The 16,348-nt window shown below is 35.8% G+C and overlaps 1 protein-coding gene across 9 annotated transcripts in view; it reads left to right on the plus strand.

Moving 5' to 3' along the window:
• The window catches only part of Dyrk2 (Dual-specificity tyrosine phosphorylation-regulated kinase 2), a 296,262-nt gene that overhangs the window by 262,366 nt on the left and 17,548 nt on the right, over nt 1–16,348 (plus strand). For all 9 annotated transcript variants that reach the window (XM_067765263.1, XM_067765262.1, XM_067765261.1 and 6 more), the window contains 2 exons: nt 2,599–2,737; nt 3,005–3,176. In XM_067765263.1, coding sequence (XP_067621364.1) covers nt 2,599–2,737; nt 3,005–3,176 — 311 coding nt within the window. The remainder of the gene's footprint in view (nt 1–2,598; nt 2,738–3,004; nt 3,177–16,348) is intronic.

Consider the following 16,348-nt stretch of genomic DNA (forward strand, 5'->3'; position numbering starts at 1 on the left):
TGTCCAAATTCAAGGAGCAAGAAGACCCTTCATTCATGGCGGAATGAATACCTTAGCAACGTAAGGTCGAACCACAAAAAGTTATTCAACGAATGCCATTTAAGAGGTAAATTTCAGGACTATAGGACCTTCATGAGGGAATATAAGAAAGTCATACGTGGTGCCAGAACCAAATCGTGGCGAGAATATCGCGTATCTATCGAGAACATAAAGTACTCAGCAACGCTTGACAAGATTTTAACCAAAAATCATTCAAATAAGAACTTTGTCAAGCACGCTGATGAAACATGGGCACGATCAGCAGCTGAAACCCTGGGCATTCTTATAGATGCTCACTTTCTTAATAGCCCCAGAGATGCAGCACAAATAACTAAAGTGGGGAAGCAGAAATTGATATTTTCTGCATGTACTTGCTATAGCCACATTCCGTGATTGTGCAGGAAAACAAGGGTAGTATCCATACCAAAGTCGGAAAGAGGGGGACACGAGCTGGGCAAAGATTTCAGGCCAATGAGCATTTATTTTACGAGCTTTTTTAATTCTACTGGTACTGGTTGTTTTACCGAGGATTTCTCGTGGCAAAACTGTTGAACTGCCTTCGGGTTACTACTACCGCCTTACGGCCCATGCCAAGCACTCACAATTCACTGTTCAGGTCAATACCGTACTCTTCCCAAAATTTCTTCTCTGGGCGTTTCTGAAAACAGTTCTTAAATAGGCCGTAGTTTAAACATTTTCCGAGAAAATTTAAACGTTATAGTTTTGACCTAGGCACTACCGCCTGAGAGGTGTGAGTGAAAAAAAACTTTTCATTTATAATAACCAGCCTAATACATATATGTATATACATTTATACATACATCCGTCCTCACACAGAGCATGCGAAATTGCGTATACGCCATGTCGACCACAAAGTGGTTTTGAGTGTACGGCAGATAATGAGAGATTTACTTCTATGTCACAGCTAAGATTTTTCGTTTACGTCATCTACATATTTATTTCTTGGCCTTTTTACCATGTCCCATTGTGTTTGCGCTCTTTCTCATTTCTCTTTCTTTTAAACCAATTAAGTATAATGTGGATGCAGGCGGAGTGCGTATGGGATGCTGTATGGAATAATAAAGAATCTGTAAGCGTAGGCGTAATATAGTATGAGCGGGTAAGTGTAGTCGCTACACTGTGTGGAAACAAGGTATGTGTTAGAGTTGACATGAACGAAATCACACAGCAGCTCAGGCAATTACGTCAACTACATATAAATTAAAGTCGCTGACCATATACAAAATTTGTATGCTTGCAAGTGTACGAAGATTTTTTTAGGAAGTAAAGAGCCAAAGATAAAATGGCAGACATAAGCAAATGTGTGATATTTATTACTGAGGTTTTACAAAAATAAAAATGCAATAAAATTAACTAGATAAAAACATAAAGAATTTTAATCAAATAAAAAAATTAAAAAAAATATAATCAAATTAAATCAAATAAATTCAAAATATAACAAAATAAAATAAAATAAAGTAAATAAAATAAAATAAAATAAAATAAAACAAAATAAAGTAAAATAAAATAAAGTAATTTAAAAAAAAAATAATAATAAAATACAACTAAATAAAATTAAATAAATAAAAAAACATAACAAAAATAAAATAAAATTAAAATTAAAAGATATAAAATTAAATTAATTAAAACGAAATAAAATAAAATAAAATAAATTAAAATGAATTAAAATGAAATAAAATAAAATAAAGTAAAAAAAATAAAATAAAACAAAATTCAGTAAAATAAAATAAACAAAACAAAGTTGTTTTTGTTATTGATATTAGAGAAAACTTACCAAGTTTACAAATGGTGATGCTTACTAGTACATGTTTCTGAATTTCACTTCTTCATCAGCTAGCTTCTCGGGAGCTGAGTACTGAACTCGAAATCCCCAACATTTATAAATACTATTTTAAAGGCAGGTCATATGAATGTTCCGTTGCACGCTTTGTAATTGGTTCAAAGTATTGCATTTTTTTGGTGGCAATTCCTTTTAAACACAATTTGATACACATGTATACTATATTTTTTAATCAAAATTGTGTGGAATATTTTTAGGCTCGTTCAACAGAACTTAGTAACATTTGATTTTTAACAGTGCATTATTAGCAATGCTGTTCACAATTATATCAATTTTATTAATATGATTTTAGACTGGTATTGAGATTGATTTGCTTAGTTTATTTACACAATACATAACATAAAAAAAGAAGTTACAATGTATAATCGAAATAGCTGTCGCCTTGTCCGTCTTGATGTCTAGTTGTTTCAATTGTTTCTCAAGACATTTAGTAAAATAAATATTTAAAAAAATTGGTTACAAAAAACGCCTGAATGCATTTAAGGCAAATTGGCGATCACCGCTTAGCAATAACATTCAATTATCATGGTTAGTGCTCCTTCACACAGAAAGATGTATTTAATTAACGAAATTTTATTATAAAAATAGCCACTGCTATTTTCGTGTTCGCTGCTGTACTTATTTTGTTTTCTATTAAAAATATGAGAAAATAATAATAATAAATAACTAAACGCCTTCCTTAATTTTTATCTTTGTAGCCTCAATCTCTATGAATTGATCAAAAAGAATAACTACAATGGTTTCAGCATGAGTTTGATTAGACGTTTCTGCAATTCTATTGTTAAATGCTTGCGGCTACTCTACAAAGAGAATATCATACACTGTGATCTCAAGCCGGTAAGAATGAAGTTTCAAGTCTAGATAAATAACCTTATATACCAGAATCATATTTTTTCCCTAAATTTTTTAAAATAAGTGTGATTGAACCAAAAGACCAAGTCCTCAATCTAGACTTTGTTGGCCTTTCAATAATTAAGTTCCTTTAAGGTGCTCGCCGAATAATAAGAAATCGGCACTGAATAAAACTAAACTCAGTTTTAAATTCTATACATCTTTTGAATGTTTTATCTTATTTATCATAAGTTTGAAAATATTTCTGTACAGGAAAATATTCTGCTCAAGCAACGTGGCAGCAGCTCAATTAAGGTCATCGATTTTGGCAGCTCTTGTTATGTCAGTCGCAAAATATATACATACATACAGTCACGATTTTATCGTTCACCCGAAGTGATACTTGGACTGCAATATGGCACCGCTATTGATATGTGGAGCTTAGGTGAGTATTTAGAATGATGTTTTAGAATATTATTTTCGACTGTAGAAAATCGCAAATTTTGTCATGAAAATAGTTTCTTCAAATCGACTACACCAGCTATATAAAATTTATACAGTTGTTGGTTTAAAGCTCTTTACAATTCTCCCTTTTTGACGCAACTTAGTGTAAAGAGAAGGGAGGTTTCGACGTTGATACGCATGTAGATATAAGCTTTACTACTTTCAAGAATAGCCGAAATATGAATTGCACAGCGCAGATTATGACCACAAGCTGATGCCCGCAAAAGGGCGTCCTGTCATCCCTGCTGTGGAGTCTGGTAGTAGACGAGCTTCTACAGAAGCTCGCATAGAATCCGCTGTCAGGGGTACGGACATCATATTGTCATAATTGCAAGTGGTCAATTTAAGAACACCCGTTGTCACATGATGCAATGGGCGTTGAGGATAACAAAGAAATGTTGCGGCTTAGTATCAACCCCAACAAGGCGGATATCATCCGTATCACCAGGAGAAGAAAACTTTACGGTACGATGCATATAGTAATGGGTGGAGTATGATTGGAACATGTGACTGAGGTGTAATACTTGGGAGTCACTTTCGACTCCAAGATACTACAAAGAGAACAATTGCAGAAAAGTCTTGGGCATGTAGCCCCAAAATCCTAAGGTACACGACGATGTTAAGACTCATAGTGTATGGGTCTGTTGCGTGGGCACCAAGAGCAACTCTGGTGACTTTACAGAAATCACTAGCCAAGCTCCAAAGCCTGGTGGGAATCTGCATTGCGGAAGTTATGCGCATGTGTGCAATAGCAGCATTGGAGTTGCTGTTCGAGCTAATGCCGCTGCATATAGTCATTGAGTAGTCGGACAGGCGCACGCTGGTAAATATTGCAGAAAAGGGCTAGAGACAAAGTGATTTTGGTCCGGAGTAAAGAGATAATAAAAGAGCTAATCCCACTAATTCAGCTTCCCAGAGATGCCACGAGGGAGCAGATTAGGGTTGAGAAGCGTTTTATTATAGACCTGTGGAACGAAGTTACGTGAAACATCGCAAACAAGGCATATGGCCTATTAATCTCTGTCGGTTCAGTGACAGTGAGCATGAGACGGCAGAAAACACCCTTGATCGCTAAAGCTAGAAAATGAACATATACAATTTCTTAAGCCGAGCACCATTCTGGATCTCCCCCGGAAGCTTGGCTTGGATTAGTTGCTGTGTATAGAGTGCGTCCCCTCGCAGCAATCTATCTATCTAGCCTTATATAATCATTCACTAAAGTTAATACATCATCGTTCGAGAAGCGGGATATATTTGAACCTTGCTTCATCTGCAAAAATAAAAATACTTCCCTCATACGTCGTAAGCTGTTACACATCCCTTCCATTATATAGGCATAAACAGACTTATATATTTATCTTTTTATCAGCGGATCGCAAAGAATTTGAAAAATTTGTTTTGGGCTTGTTAGCGCCAAGTCATCGGCAACTTATTGGTATATTATCGGCTTGTTATCGAAGGGTTATGGATGTGTCATCGATTTTATATTGAAGTTTTCTCGGTATTTCTTTTCTAACAAACTAATTCGTCGATAAAAAATCAAAAACACGCCGATACCAAATTGCAAACATTCTGATAACAAATTGTGAACTCTCCGATGGTAAATCGACAACTTTTCGATAACAAATTTATAATTTTTCAATAATCCCGTTGGTGATTATTTAGTCTCTTGAATTGTATTCCATAACATGCCGATAACAAATTGACAACAAAACAAAATAAATTGATAACAGTTAGATAACAAATCGATAACTTTTCGAAAGTAAATCTATAACTTTTTGATAGGTCTTCGATACTAAATCTTCCGGTTGTCTATGGCAAATCGATAACGTTTCGGTGACGCGCCGATAACAAGCCTGTTACACTATAACAACAAATCAATAGCAAATCGATAACGCTTTGATAACATATCGATAATTTTTCGATAAACAATCAAAAAATTTCTATACTAAATCGCCAGATTTTCGATAACAAACCGATAAATTGTCGAAAAAAATCGATAAACATTGTTATTATAGTAAGTTTATAAAACTTTGATTTCACATGATAGCTCGCCTATACGCCGTCGACAACTCACCGATATCTGCTCTATAAGAATTGTATAACACGCCCACATTCCGTCGATATCAAACCGTAAACACAGCGATAGACTTCTAGTCTTTCCTTTCTTGTGACGCAGAATTTCACATTTCTACTTTCGCTAATGAAATTTTTACTAACACTAGAAAATAAAGCTTTTTGTTCTCTTCTAAATGAGTGCACGTACATGTTATTCATGTTTTTGCGATGAAAGCAGTATAATTCATAACGCAAGTAAAATAATATACTCGGGTGAATATATTAAAATATATGTCAGGATGCACTCAAGGTTTGCATATTAATAACAACAAATGTATTCAACGGTTACAAGGATAAATAAATTCGCATAAAATATATATAAAAAACAAAGTGTTAATAGCGAAAGGTGTTCATGTATAACTGATATACATTGCACAAATGAAACTACACACACACACGCATATTTCGCATTAATGTGCACATAAGCTTTTAACACAACTGAAGTGGGGCGAAAAACCCAAAATGTCACGCGCTCTATGTATTTATCAAATAAGTATAAAAAAACAGAAACGTCATTAGGCGCTTGATGAAAAAAACTGATGAGAACGTGAATAAGGAAGGAGAAAACTGCCGGGCTGTCAAAACAATGCACTGAAAACTGCCACGGGATGCCTTCTTATGTCCCATAACTTCACCTACACAGGCGAGAATATTCCGATAAAGGAGAGATGTGAAATGCTAAGCAAACAGTTTCTGCTGAATAGCCAGAAGCTTGAGTATCCCAACAGATATCTGATTGAGGAGGCTCCGCCTCCCAGGAACTTAAGAAATTTATGAAGTAAACCGGCACCTAATAATTCAGCCGAATGAAAAAAGGAGCCCGATAAAGCCCTCAGAGACAAACAACAAAAAATCGTTGTACCACTATGCCATAAATTGCCCGTTGAGCCCCATTCTCAAACAGAAGAGCCCTGAACTTGCAGTTGGGCAAAGCGACCACCAAAGGGAGATGAGCGTCAGCCCACCTCAGCTTCGATCTGGGTTAAATTCTTACCTATCCAGAATCAACAACGTCGTACCCAATGTATTGTTTCCCCACATGACACCAATCATCTTTTCAATTGTCATGAGGAGCCAGGGCCTCTAACACCCTTATCTCTTTCTGACCAACCCCATTGAAACTGCAAGTCTCCTGGTCCTCCCATTAGAGGATATTGATGACAATTTGTGACTGGTAGCATCTATTGGATGAGGCGAAGCACTGCTACAACAACAACAACAGGACATGAATAGAGAAATGTATTTCGTGTGTACCGATTTTCTGTCACTAATTGTCAAATTTGGTTTGAATAAAAACCATTTTCGGTGTTGTGCCCTCTTCAGCGTCATTTGGAAAATTATAGCAAACTGTAAAAATGCTTGGGTGATTAGGGCTGCAGCCTTAGTAATAAAAAAAAAAAAACAATAAAAGACCAAAAACGAGTATTTTGTTTTCCTTCTTAGTCCATGGACCGAAAAATTTCACTGAAGATGGCACAACGCCGAAACCAAGCTGCTTCTAAACAAAGTTTGACAAGTGCCCTACACATAATTAGCAGGCGAGTCTCTGGCCAACCCAAGTTCCTCATGGAATTAGGGGGTGGGAAGGTACGGCCTAGAACGTTCAATGTGATCATATTAAATCGTTCCCGAGCTCGGGCTTGTACCTTAATGGTGCTTGTTACTTACCGGATCTATCTCCGGCAAAGGATCATCAGAATCGATGACACTCCCCAAAACCAAAGGGGCGTGAATTTATTGCTACACAGCAACAGCTAAGAAGATATATGGCACACACATGTACATAGCTATGAAGAGTGCATATTACCTTATATAAACTACAGTTATATAGGTATACAGCAAATATAAAATGCAGCAGATGAGAGAAGTAAATAAACAACAAACCGAACACTCAAGACCCTGGCAGAAATAGGCGAAGAAGCCAACTGAGAGTATAAAGCGGCGCTGTCCAAGTGATAGTGAATTAGTTTGATCTTAACACACTATAAACGAAGTACATGAATATATAAAATTGTGAAGATCTACTACCATAGTAGTAGCGGCGTTAATAAAGAGTTTGAGTTTATTTATTCGACAGTTGATTCGAACGGTAGCAGAAAGCGCAGAATTGTGAGCATTTTCTACGATTCTCTATAATATGTCGAAATACGAATCAATTCGTAGGTCAAATGTAGCGCAGGACTCCTTAATTTCAGCTAAGCCAAATCCCACTAAACAGCCGATGAAGTGCGTGTTCAGACTATTGCTATCTCCTCCTCATTCTTTCAAAAAAAAAAAACAAAAATAAATAAACAAGTGAAACGCGTGATAACCTCCGAAAAGATTTAAGGCCGAGCTTCTCTTCCAATTTGCGTGGTGTTCCTTTTAATTGTTCTTACAAATTGGCGGGACGGCACCTACTTGTTTTGTGCCGACTCCGCAAGGCAGATGAGTTTTCACTGAGAGTTTTTCATGGCAGAAATACACTCAGAGTGCTTGCCAAACACTGACGAGGGGCGACACAGCTTAGAAAAATTTTCTTCTAATTGAAAAACTTGTTTCCGTAAACCCAGGATCATCGGTGTGAATGACGGAGCACGCTACCGCGGTGGTCTCATACCTATAGCTTCAAAAAAGTCACTCGTTCCATGCGTTCGCCGTGTATTCCCTTCAGACTGTGTCTCACTAATATCACGATTGATGGACCTGGAGGATAGGCGATTGAGATTCATGACGATCCGATTGCTTAAATAGAAGGTTCAACAATTTTCGAAGAGATCCGACCTTTCTTGTTATTAATGGCTTGTGTTTCTCTGCTAAAGTCAGTCATATGCATATTTTTTTTACTCTCTATTGCCGTCAATCTTTAAGTATTTTGCAAACTTCCACGCCAAACTCCTTAAACACAGCACAACGACAGTGGTATTTCTATATATACAAATATATTTCTGTTTACAAATACTAAAATAACATTCGCTTTTTAATAAATATTTTCTGGAAAGATTTCAATTGCTTTCACTTTCAATATATGTATATCCTTTAAGCCTCTGAAAATAGTAAAGTAAATCCTTTTCAAAATCTGCGTAGCCATGTCAAATGAATATGAAAAAAACTTGAAAGCAGCATAAATCTCTGAATAGCGTAGCTTTTGTGTCTTTTATGTGAAAATATTCATACATTCGCAAGTACGGAGCCGGCTTTTCAAAGAATTTTAAAATACAAATGCAAATACCTTTTTACCCTAAACTTTTAATATATGTACTCGTATATCTATATGTTCGTAGATGTGTTCATGCAGCCATTAGTAAAACGGGATTTTTATTTTTTTTACATTTCATTATTTTGTTCTGTTATAAGTATTTGCAAATGTATGCCTAACTTGAAGTTGAATTCCCATATGCTTACTCATTTGTTGTTGTTCCAAGAAAGGCCACCATCGCTTTCTGTGCCTGGTGCGACCAGTGCTAACGTATTGCTCTATGGTGCGGTGGGAAGCTTTTAATAAGAATTACAATCTCAACAGCCTACAGGTGTTGGTACCACCGGAGCTGCAGCAACTGCCCCACGGCGGCTTTAGTCACCCTCTTAAACCTGCTTTCGAAAGACATGCACATATTATGTACGTCGGCACAAAGCGCACTGAGACTCAGTGAATCTGGGTGCTGGAGTGATGCTCAGAAAGGGCATAGCAGTATACTTAATTTACTTCCGGCGGGAATTTTTAATTCCGAAATAGATTTTTATTAATAATGGGAAGAGGGACAGGTTTCAGCTATTAACGGCATACTAATCTACACCGATGGCTCCAAAATGGACTCAGGTGTGGGTGCTGGAATCTATTCGCTATCCTTGTAGATTTCTATGTCATTTAAACAGTGGTTATAATGCAGTTTATTTCAAGCAGAAGTCCTAGCGATGTGGCAGATCTGAAAAATACTGGAGATCCAAAACAAAACTATCAAAGTATGTATCTTTTCTGTCAGCCAAGCAGCAAAAAACGCGCTGGCAGCACTATACGCTAGTAGGGGCATACAAGCAATTTATAGCTGCGTTAAATGACACTCTGGAAATATCCATTGTCTGAGTTCCGGGACATAGGGGATCGCAGGAAGTGAAATGACTGATGAGCGGATGAAGGTGAGAGAATAACTAGCGTCGAAATAGACATACCCCTGGAGGTATCCAAGCGGGAAATTAGGAGTTTTTACATGGGTAAAGTTCAGCAAAAGTGGAAGGGCAACACAGGCTGTGCGACTTCAAGAGTTACATGGCCAAACTACAATGAAGGAGCACGAGAAGCCTAGTGGGTAGATATAGGTCCGACAACCATAAATTTAAAGCTGCACCGGTTATTGGGCTTTAGGTAAGCATGCCTAAAAGATGGATATTCCGTGTTATAGCCACTGCAGAGGGTGTAAGGACGTAGCTGCAAAATAGAATCTTGATTTTATAAACAATTCGAGCTGCTTGTAGTACATATTCAATGTAGCCATCAGTAGGTTGAAACGAGTTGTATGCCATATCACGTGTGTACTCGTGAAGTTCGATGTGTAAACATACAGTAGTATGTCTCAAGACTTATGCGTTTAAGTTCACTACAGACTGGCCAGGGATTACAGTTAAATAAAAGAGGTAACTGATTCGAAACAAAATATTTAGGGCTTTTTGGGAAAGCTTCTTCGGCTACTTATCAGCAACAACCGATACCGAAAAGTTATAGTTTTGTTATTGCCGAGTTTTCATCGGCTGCTTATTGGTTTATCTTAACCTATAACTTTTTGATGATAAATCGTAAATTTTTCGACAACATATGCATAGGTTTCGGAACGCAAGCCTATAACAAATAGTTAACACCCCGATAACAAGTCGATAGTTTTCCGATAACAAATCGATATTTTTTAATAACGTCGATAAATTTGCGCAATAGTTGATATTTTTCGACAGGAAATCTACAATAAATCGATAAGCTCTTGATAACAATAAAAAACGATAACTTTTTGATTACAAATCCATAATGTTTCGATAACTCCTTGATAACTTTCCGATAACCAACCTATAAATGAGTGATAAAAAATCGACAACTCATTGATAACCTGTTATCGATAACAAATTTATAAAACTTCTACAACAAGTCGATAACTCCTCCATTCCTCGTCGATAACACAACTACTCTTCCTTTTTGTTGTCTTCCATCCTTACAATCTTACAAATCCGTAACGTTTCGATAACGAGTTCATAACTTTCCGATAACCAAGCTATAAATCATTGATAAAAAATCGATAACTCATTGATAACCTGTTTTCGATAACAAAGTTATAAAACTGCTATAAAAAATTGATAACTCCTCCATTCCTCGTCGATAACACACATATTCTTCCTTTTTGTCTTCCATCTTTACAAATCTTACAAATCCATAACGTTTCGATAACAAATTCATAAGTTTCCGATAACCAACCTATAAACTGTAGATAAAAAATCGATAACTCATTTGATAACCTGTTATTGAAAAACTTCTATAGCAAATCGATAACTTCTCCATTCCACGTCGATAACACAACTATTATTCCTTTTGTGTTGTTGTGAACGAATTTTGTAATTAAAAATTAAGTAACTTCCCGATAAGCTACAAGCTTGAAACTTGGAATATAGTTCAGAACCCGATGACAATGCAATAATAAGAAAAAATCGTCGCTAGGTGGCGCAAGGATCGAGATATTCACAAAAATCGTATTTGTGGTCCGATTTCGCTCATATTTGGAACACATAATACATACAAGAATAGAAACCGACCTATGAAAAAAAAAATCGCCGAAAGGTGGCGCAAGGATCGAGATATTCACAAAAATCGTATTTGTGGTCCGATTTGGCTCATATTTGGAACACAATACATACAAGAATATACGGCGACCTACGAAAAAATTGCCGCTAGTTGGCGCAAGGATCGAGATATTCACAAAAATCGTATTTGTGGTTCGATTTGGCTCATATTTCGAACACATAATGCATACAAGAATAGAAAGCGACCTATAAAAAATTCGCCAATAGGTGGCGCAAAGATCGAGATATTCAAAAAAATCGTATTTGTGGTCCGATTTGGTCCATATTTAGAACACATAATACATAAATGAATAGAAAGCGACAAATGATATCCGATTTGGCTCATATTTGGAACAAATATTACATACAGTCCGGTTGAAGTAACATCAAAATATTTTGGAGTTGGAGGAGGGACAAGCATACGTGGCGCAGAGTTGAGTAAAGACTTTGAAAGGAAGGACTCAGATTGTAAGCAAATTGTCAGGAAAGAGTCATTGTAATAATGAGTCACTAAATGAAATAAATAGAATGAGAAATAATAGGCAATTAAATAAAGACTAAAAACTAGAAAATAAAATAATGAAAATAAAAAATTTTTTAGGTGAACCGGTTTTATTGAAAACAATACTTACATGAAATAATAATAATACTAAAAGCTAGAAAATAATTAGGTAGGCCCTAGGTAGTAGTCATCACACTAAAAATATGAGGCATAGCATAACCTGATTAAGGTTCAGTTGGTCTTATATATGACTATCAATATAAATTTGACGCGTCCAACGCTTTTATTTAATTGTCTTATCAACGCCTAGATTGATGAGGAGTGTGATGACTAGTACCTAGGACCAGTGGCGGATCCCAGGGGGGAGATCTCGCCCTCCCCCGCCCCCCCCCCCCCGCTCTGATCTGGAACTTATAAAAATTATAAACGTTTGTTTTTATTACATACAAAATTTTAAAATGTTTAGCTTTTATGTATGTATAATCTATAAGATCGTCCTAATCGCCCCCTCCCCTCCTAAGATCTGCAATTTATAATACTTCGGTTGAAATAATTTATGAAATGAATAGTTTAGCTATATATTCATTTCCAATTTCCATTTGTTTCGCTGTGGGTAAAATCAACAGAAAAAATGTACCATTCTGGTAATTGAAGAAAGAATTGCTTCCTTTTCGCTGAAATTTGTCAGCCTTGTCACTATTTCATGATCACGGTTGCCACACCACATCTTTTTTCTGGACAAAAATTCCTTTTGAAAAAACAAAAGAAGGACCAATATTTTTAAAATGTCACAAAAAAATTATTTATATAGGCCTTTGCGAATTTCAGTCCCTACATTGCGTTAATGCCTTACTATTTGGGAGCAGTAATATTATTTTATAATATCCATTATTTTGGGAATTGTGGCACGCTCTGACTTATACTATGCATAATTCTACATAAATATAAAAAAATATGTAAAATTAAGTCAACCTATAGTTCTTTGGGCATCTCTTAGTAGTTGATGGAACCTATTTTCCTCCGGTCCGAAATTCGGTCAATGCAGCAGAAATTCTTTGAAAGTCGAGGGCTCGTACTTTAGGAACAATTTGGAGGGGGAGTTGCTTAAATGTGGATAAACTTTTAGTATTTTTCAGCTAAGATAACTAATAAAAATAGTCGAGAATTAGCCTAATTGACACATTTATAATGTTTCAAAACCTGTATAAGAGCTTTCAAAACACGACCCGAAAAAAAGGAATAATAAGATATCCTTTCCATCAGGTTGTTTAGGGTTCACAACCTAAATTATTTTCCCTATTTTTATTAAAATATGTATTGTTATGTAACACCAAAAATCCAAATAGAACCATAAAACTTTTTAGAAAATTCAGGACAAGAGATAAATTCTAAAAATTCTTGGAATTTTCCCTAATTTTCTAAAAAGTCCTAAGTGTATATTTGGATTGTTGATGTTATAGAATAATACATATTTTTATAATAATATCGAAAATAATGAAGGTCGAAGCAAAACTTAGTAAAAACTAGAAAATCTGAGTGATGATGACTTCTCTAGATGAGTGTTTGTATCAAAAATTTTAAGGTCACTTTATCTTACTTAAAAAGTTGATTAAAAGTCACACATTTGCAAGTCAAACGAATCAAGCCATGAAATGCGATTCAAATATACAAAAAAAAAGTTTCAAAACGAAGTAAAAAGCAGACGTCAAAAAGCATTTCCCTTGCGCGTTGTGTGAGTTTGGACGACGAAACGTCAGTATTTGAAAATTAACCTGAGCACGTTGCCAGGTACACGTCTCTAATTCGAAAAAATTCATACATATAGACAATTTTTTGCGGAAAGGTTTTAAATTGGCAAGCTATTTGTGAATGCGAGCGCGAATCCACGCCGTACCTTACAATGGCCCCCATCAACCCAGTATATCAAGTAAAAGAGTGTTTGCAAAAACGTTTCTTGACATTATTACGTCGTCACAATGGCCAAGCTATTATTGGCCGGAATTGGCGCTAGTACATTACGCTTTTTTGTTTTTGTATTAACGACAAAGACACTCCCCGAAGGTTTGGGGAGTCTTATCGATGTTGATCGTCCTTTGCCGGATATAGATTCGGTACGTTCCGGTAACAAAGCACCACTAAGGTACATACTAGCCCGACCATCTCGGGAACGATTTATATGACCACATTAAACCTTTTAGACCATTCCGCCCTCCACTCCCTAGTTCCGTGAGAAACTTGGGGTCGCCAGACAAAAAACGTTACAGGAGTAAAAAGCATGTGGCGAACATTACCGCTAAAAGTGCATAAAACTGTTTCACAACGCTTGACGTCGAGTCCTCTAGAAAAGTTGGGCCACCAAAAATTTCTTTACCTGACGTTAATATAAACATGTATTTCTGTGCTAATAAAAGCAAAAGTGCAAACATACAAGTTTTTTTTAATTTGCAGAACTTATTGTACCAGCCCTTATATCATTGATTATGTTTACACATCCGAAATGCACATCTATCTTCCAATTATAAACATTTCACGCCACACATCCTTCATTGATGTAAAGAAAAAAATCGTATTGCAGTTCAAGTTCATATTTGTTTGTCTGTACAGGAATATGCAATCACTTCAAAAAACACGCGACCACTTAAACATAATTTAAATAGACAAGGGTAATTGAATTCCATCCTTCCGTACAAACTTCTAAACAGTAAAAAAATAAAAGCACCTACTACATTCTTTCTATGCGAAAACAAATGCTTGCACAAGTATTTGCTGTGTATTATTCGCGCCAACACGCACTTCAGTTAGTAGGAAATCCGGGTAGAATCGGCTTTTGAGAATGGCGCAGCAAAGCTATTAACGCAAATATGACGGGAGAGTGTGTGAAAAAGCAATTGAAAAGTGATAAATATCAAAATGCAACAAGTACGCAAAAAACTATCTACTAATCAACACTTTGAAATATCAAAAGAAATGTACTTTTTTTCACACATACACTTTAGGGGGATTCGCTATGTCATGCAAATGGTGCACGCATTGCACGGATTGTTTATATCCTATGCCATACTACGAGACCATTACATTGCGGAGTTATAGCATGCATCAGTACCAAACGTCAAAATATTGGCATAGAAAATAACAAAGTACGACAAAAAATCATGCAAAACAATTACTCAATCTTCTGGTGAGCGTAATGAGAGGACTGAGAGGATTACCGTTGAAGCCGTGTTGCTTCCTAATATTCGTTGCACGACAATATACATACGTTTGAGCATCCTATAAATTGCACGGATTTCATTTAATTTTTTGCCTTTATTTTGCTGTTGACATTTTACAATATACACAATACAATCTATGGATTTCTTGCAATCTGTGCACCGTTTGCAAGTCAAAGCGAAACCCCCTATTATAATATGTTTAAACAGAGCTGCGATGTGTTGCGTTGTTTGAGAAAACTTTTTGCAATAATACCAATAATGTGCCATCTATTTCCTTTCGTTCTTCCTTTCTACCTTCATTACTTCCTTCCTTGACTTCCTTGCAAGCATACCTGCCACACTTGCTGTTTTTTTCACTCCTAGTGCTTTTGTACTTACTTATTTTCTGTTTGCGTAGTAAAGTAGCCTACAATAAATAAATTTAGTTGAAAGTTGAACAGCCAGCGCCTTTGAACATGTTTCTACAGAATTTTAAACATTGTTGCACATACACCTTAAACGTGGTTAGAAATTTATTGTGCGTGTATTGGTGTACTATGTGTTAAAGGCGGCGTTTCTCCTTTTTATTTGATTTTCGCTTGTTTTTCATGAAAAGTGGTAGCGCTGCAGCATGGTTGCATAAATTTGTAAAGAAATTTATTTCGATTGAGTTAGTAAAGTCAAAGTGAATCAAAAATCGTTGAGTGGATTAAACAGTCTAAGTTTTAGTTATTTAAATCTGAATAAAGTAGCGTACAGAAAAATAACAGTTGTTGTATTGTTGTTGCAGCGATAAAGACACTCCCGGAAGATTGTGGGGAGTGTTATCGATGTTGATGGTACTCCGCCGAATATAGATCCCATACGTTACGATAACAAACACCATAAGGGTATAAGTCCGACCATCTAGGGAGCGATTTAATACGACAACATTGAACCTTCTAGGCCGTCGCGCTAAAGAAACAGAATTCGCCACGGGTAGACGAGGCTGAAAATTGAGCTGGCAACCCCTTGAAAGTGTTGCGCTACACAACGGCAGGCATACCTGCCGCGTGTATATTCTAAGCTTCTTACCCGCAGTGATAATTTTTAAAGAATTCCCCCAATTAAAATTCTTTTTTTATTTTTAATATTTAAAAAAAAACATCTTTGAATTTTGTAATTGAAACTATAAAAATTTGGAAAAAATTTTACGAAAACTTCGAACTTTTTATTTGGAATTATTTAAATTTTTTTGGGTATGCAGTCTTTTAGCCCAATTTTAGTCTAACAAAGTGCAAGTTATATGTCTTTCAAAATTCGCATTGATTTTTAAGAATTTTTTCGAAAGATGATTTACATTTCTTCCATATAAAAAATATGTTTTACAATTTGTGCGTAGGAAAATCTAGAACACACTTCGGAAAAAAAATCGGAAAAAAAGTTCGAAAATTTCGTAAATTTTTTCGAATATTTTCGAATTGTTTTTTGTTTTGCTAATAAAATAATAAAAAAAAGTTCGTCAAT

Source organism: Eurosta solidaginis, chromosome 2 (assembly GCF_040869045.1).
Source record: "Eurosta solidaginis isolate ZX-2024a chromosome 2, ASM4086904v1, whole genome shotgun sequence".
NCBI classification, from domain to species: Eukaryota; Metazoa; Arthropoda; class Insecta; order Diptera; family Tephritidae; genus Eurosta; species Eurosta solidaginis.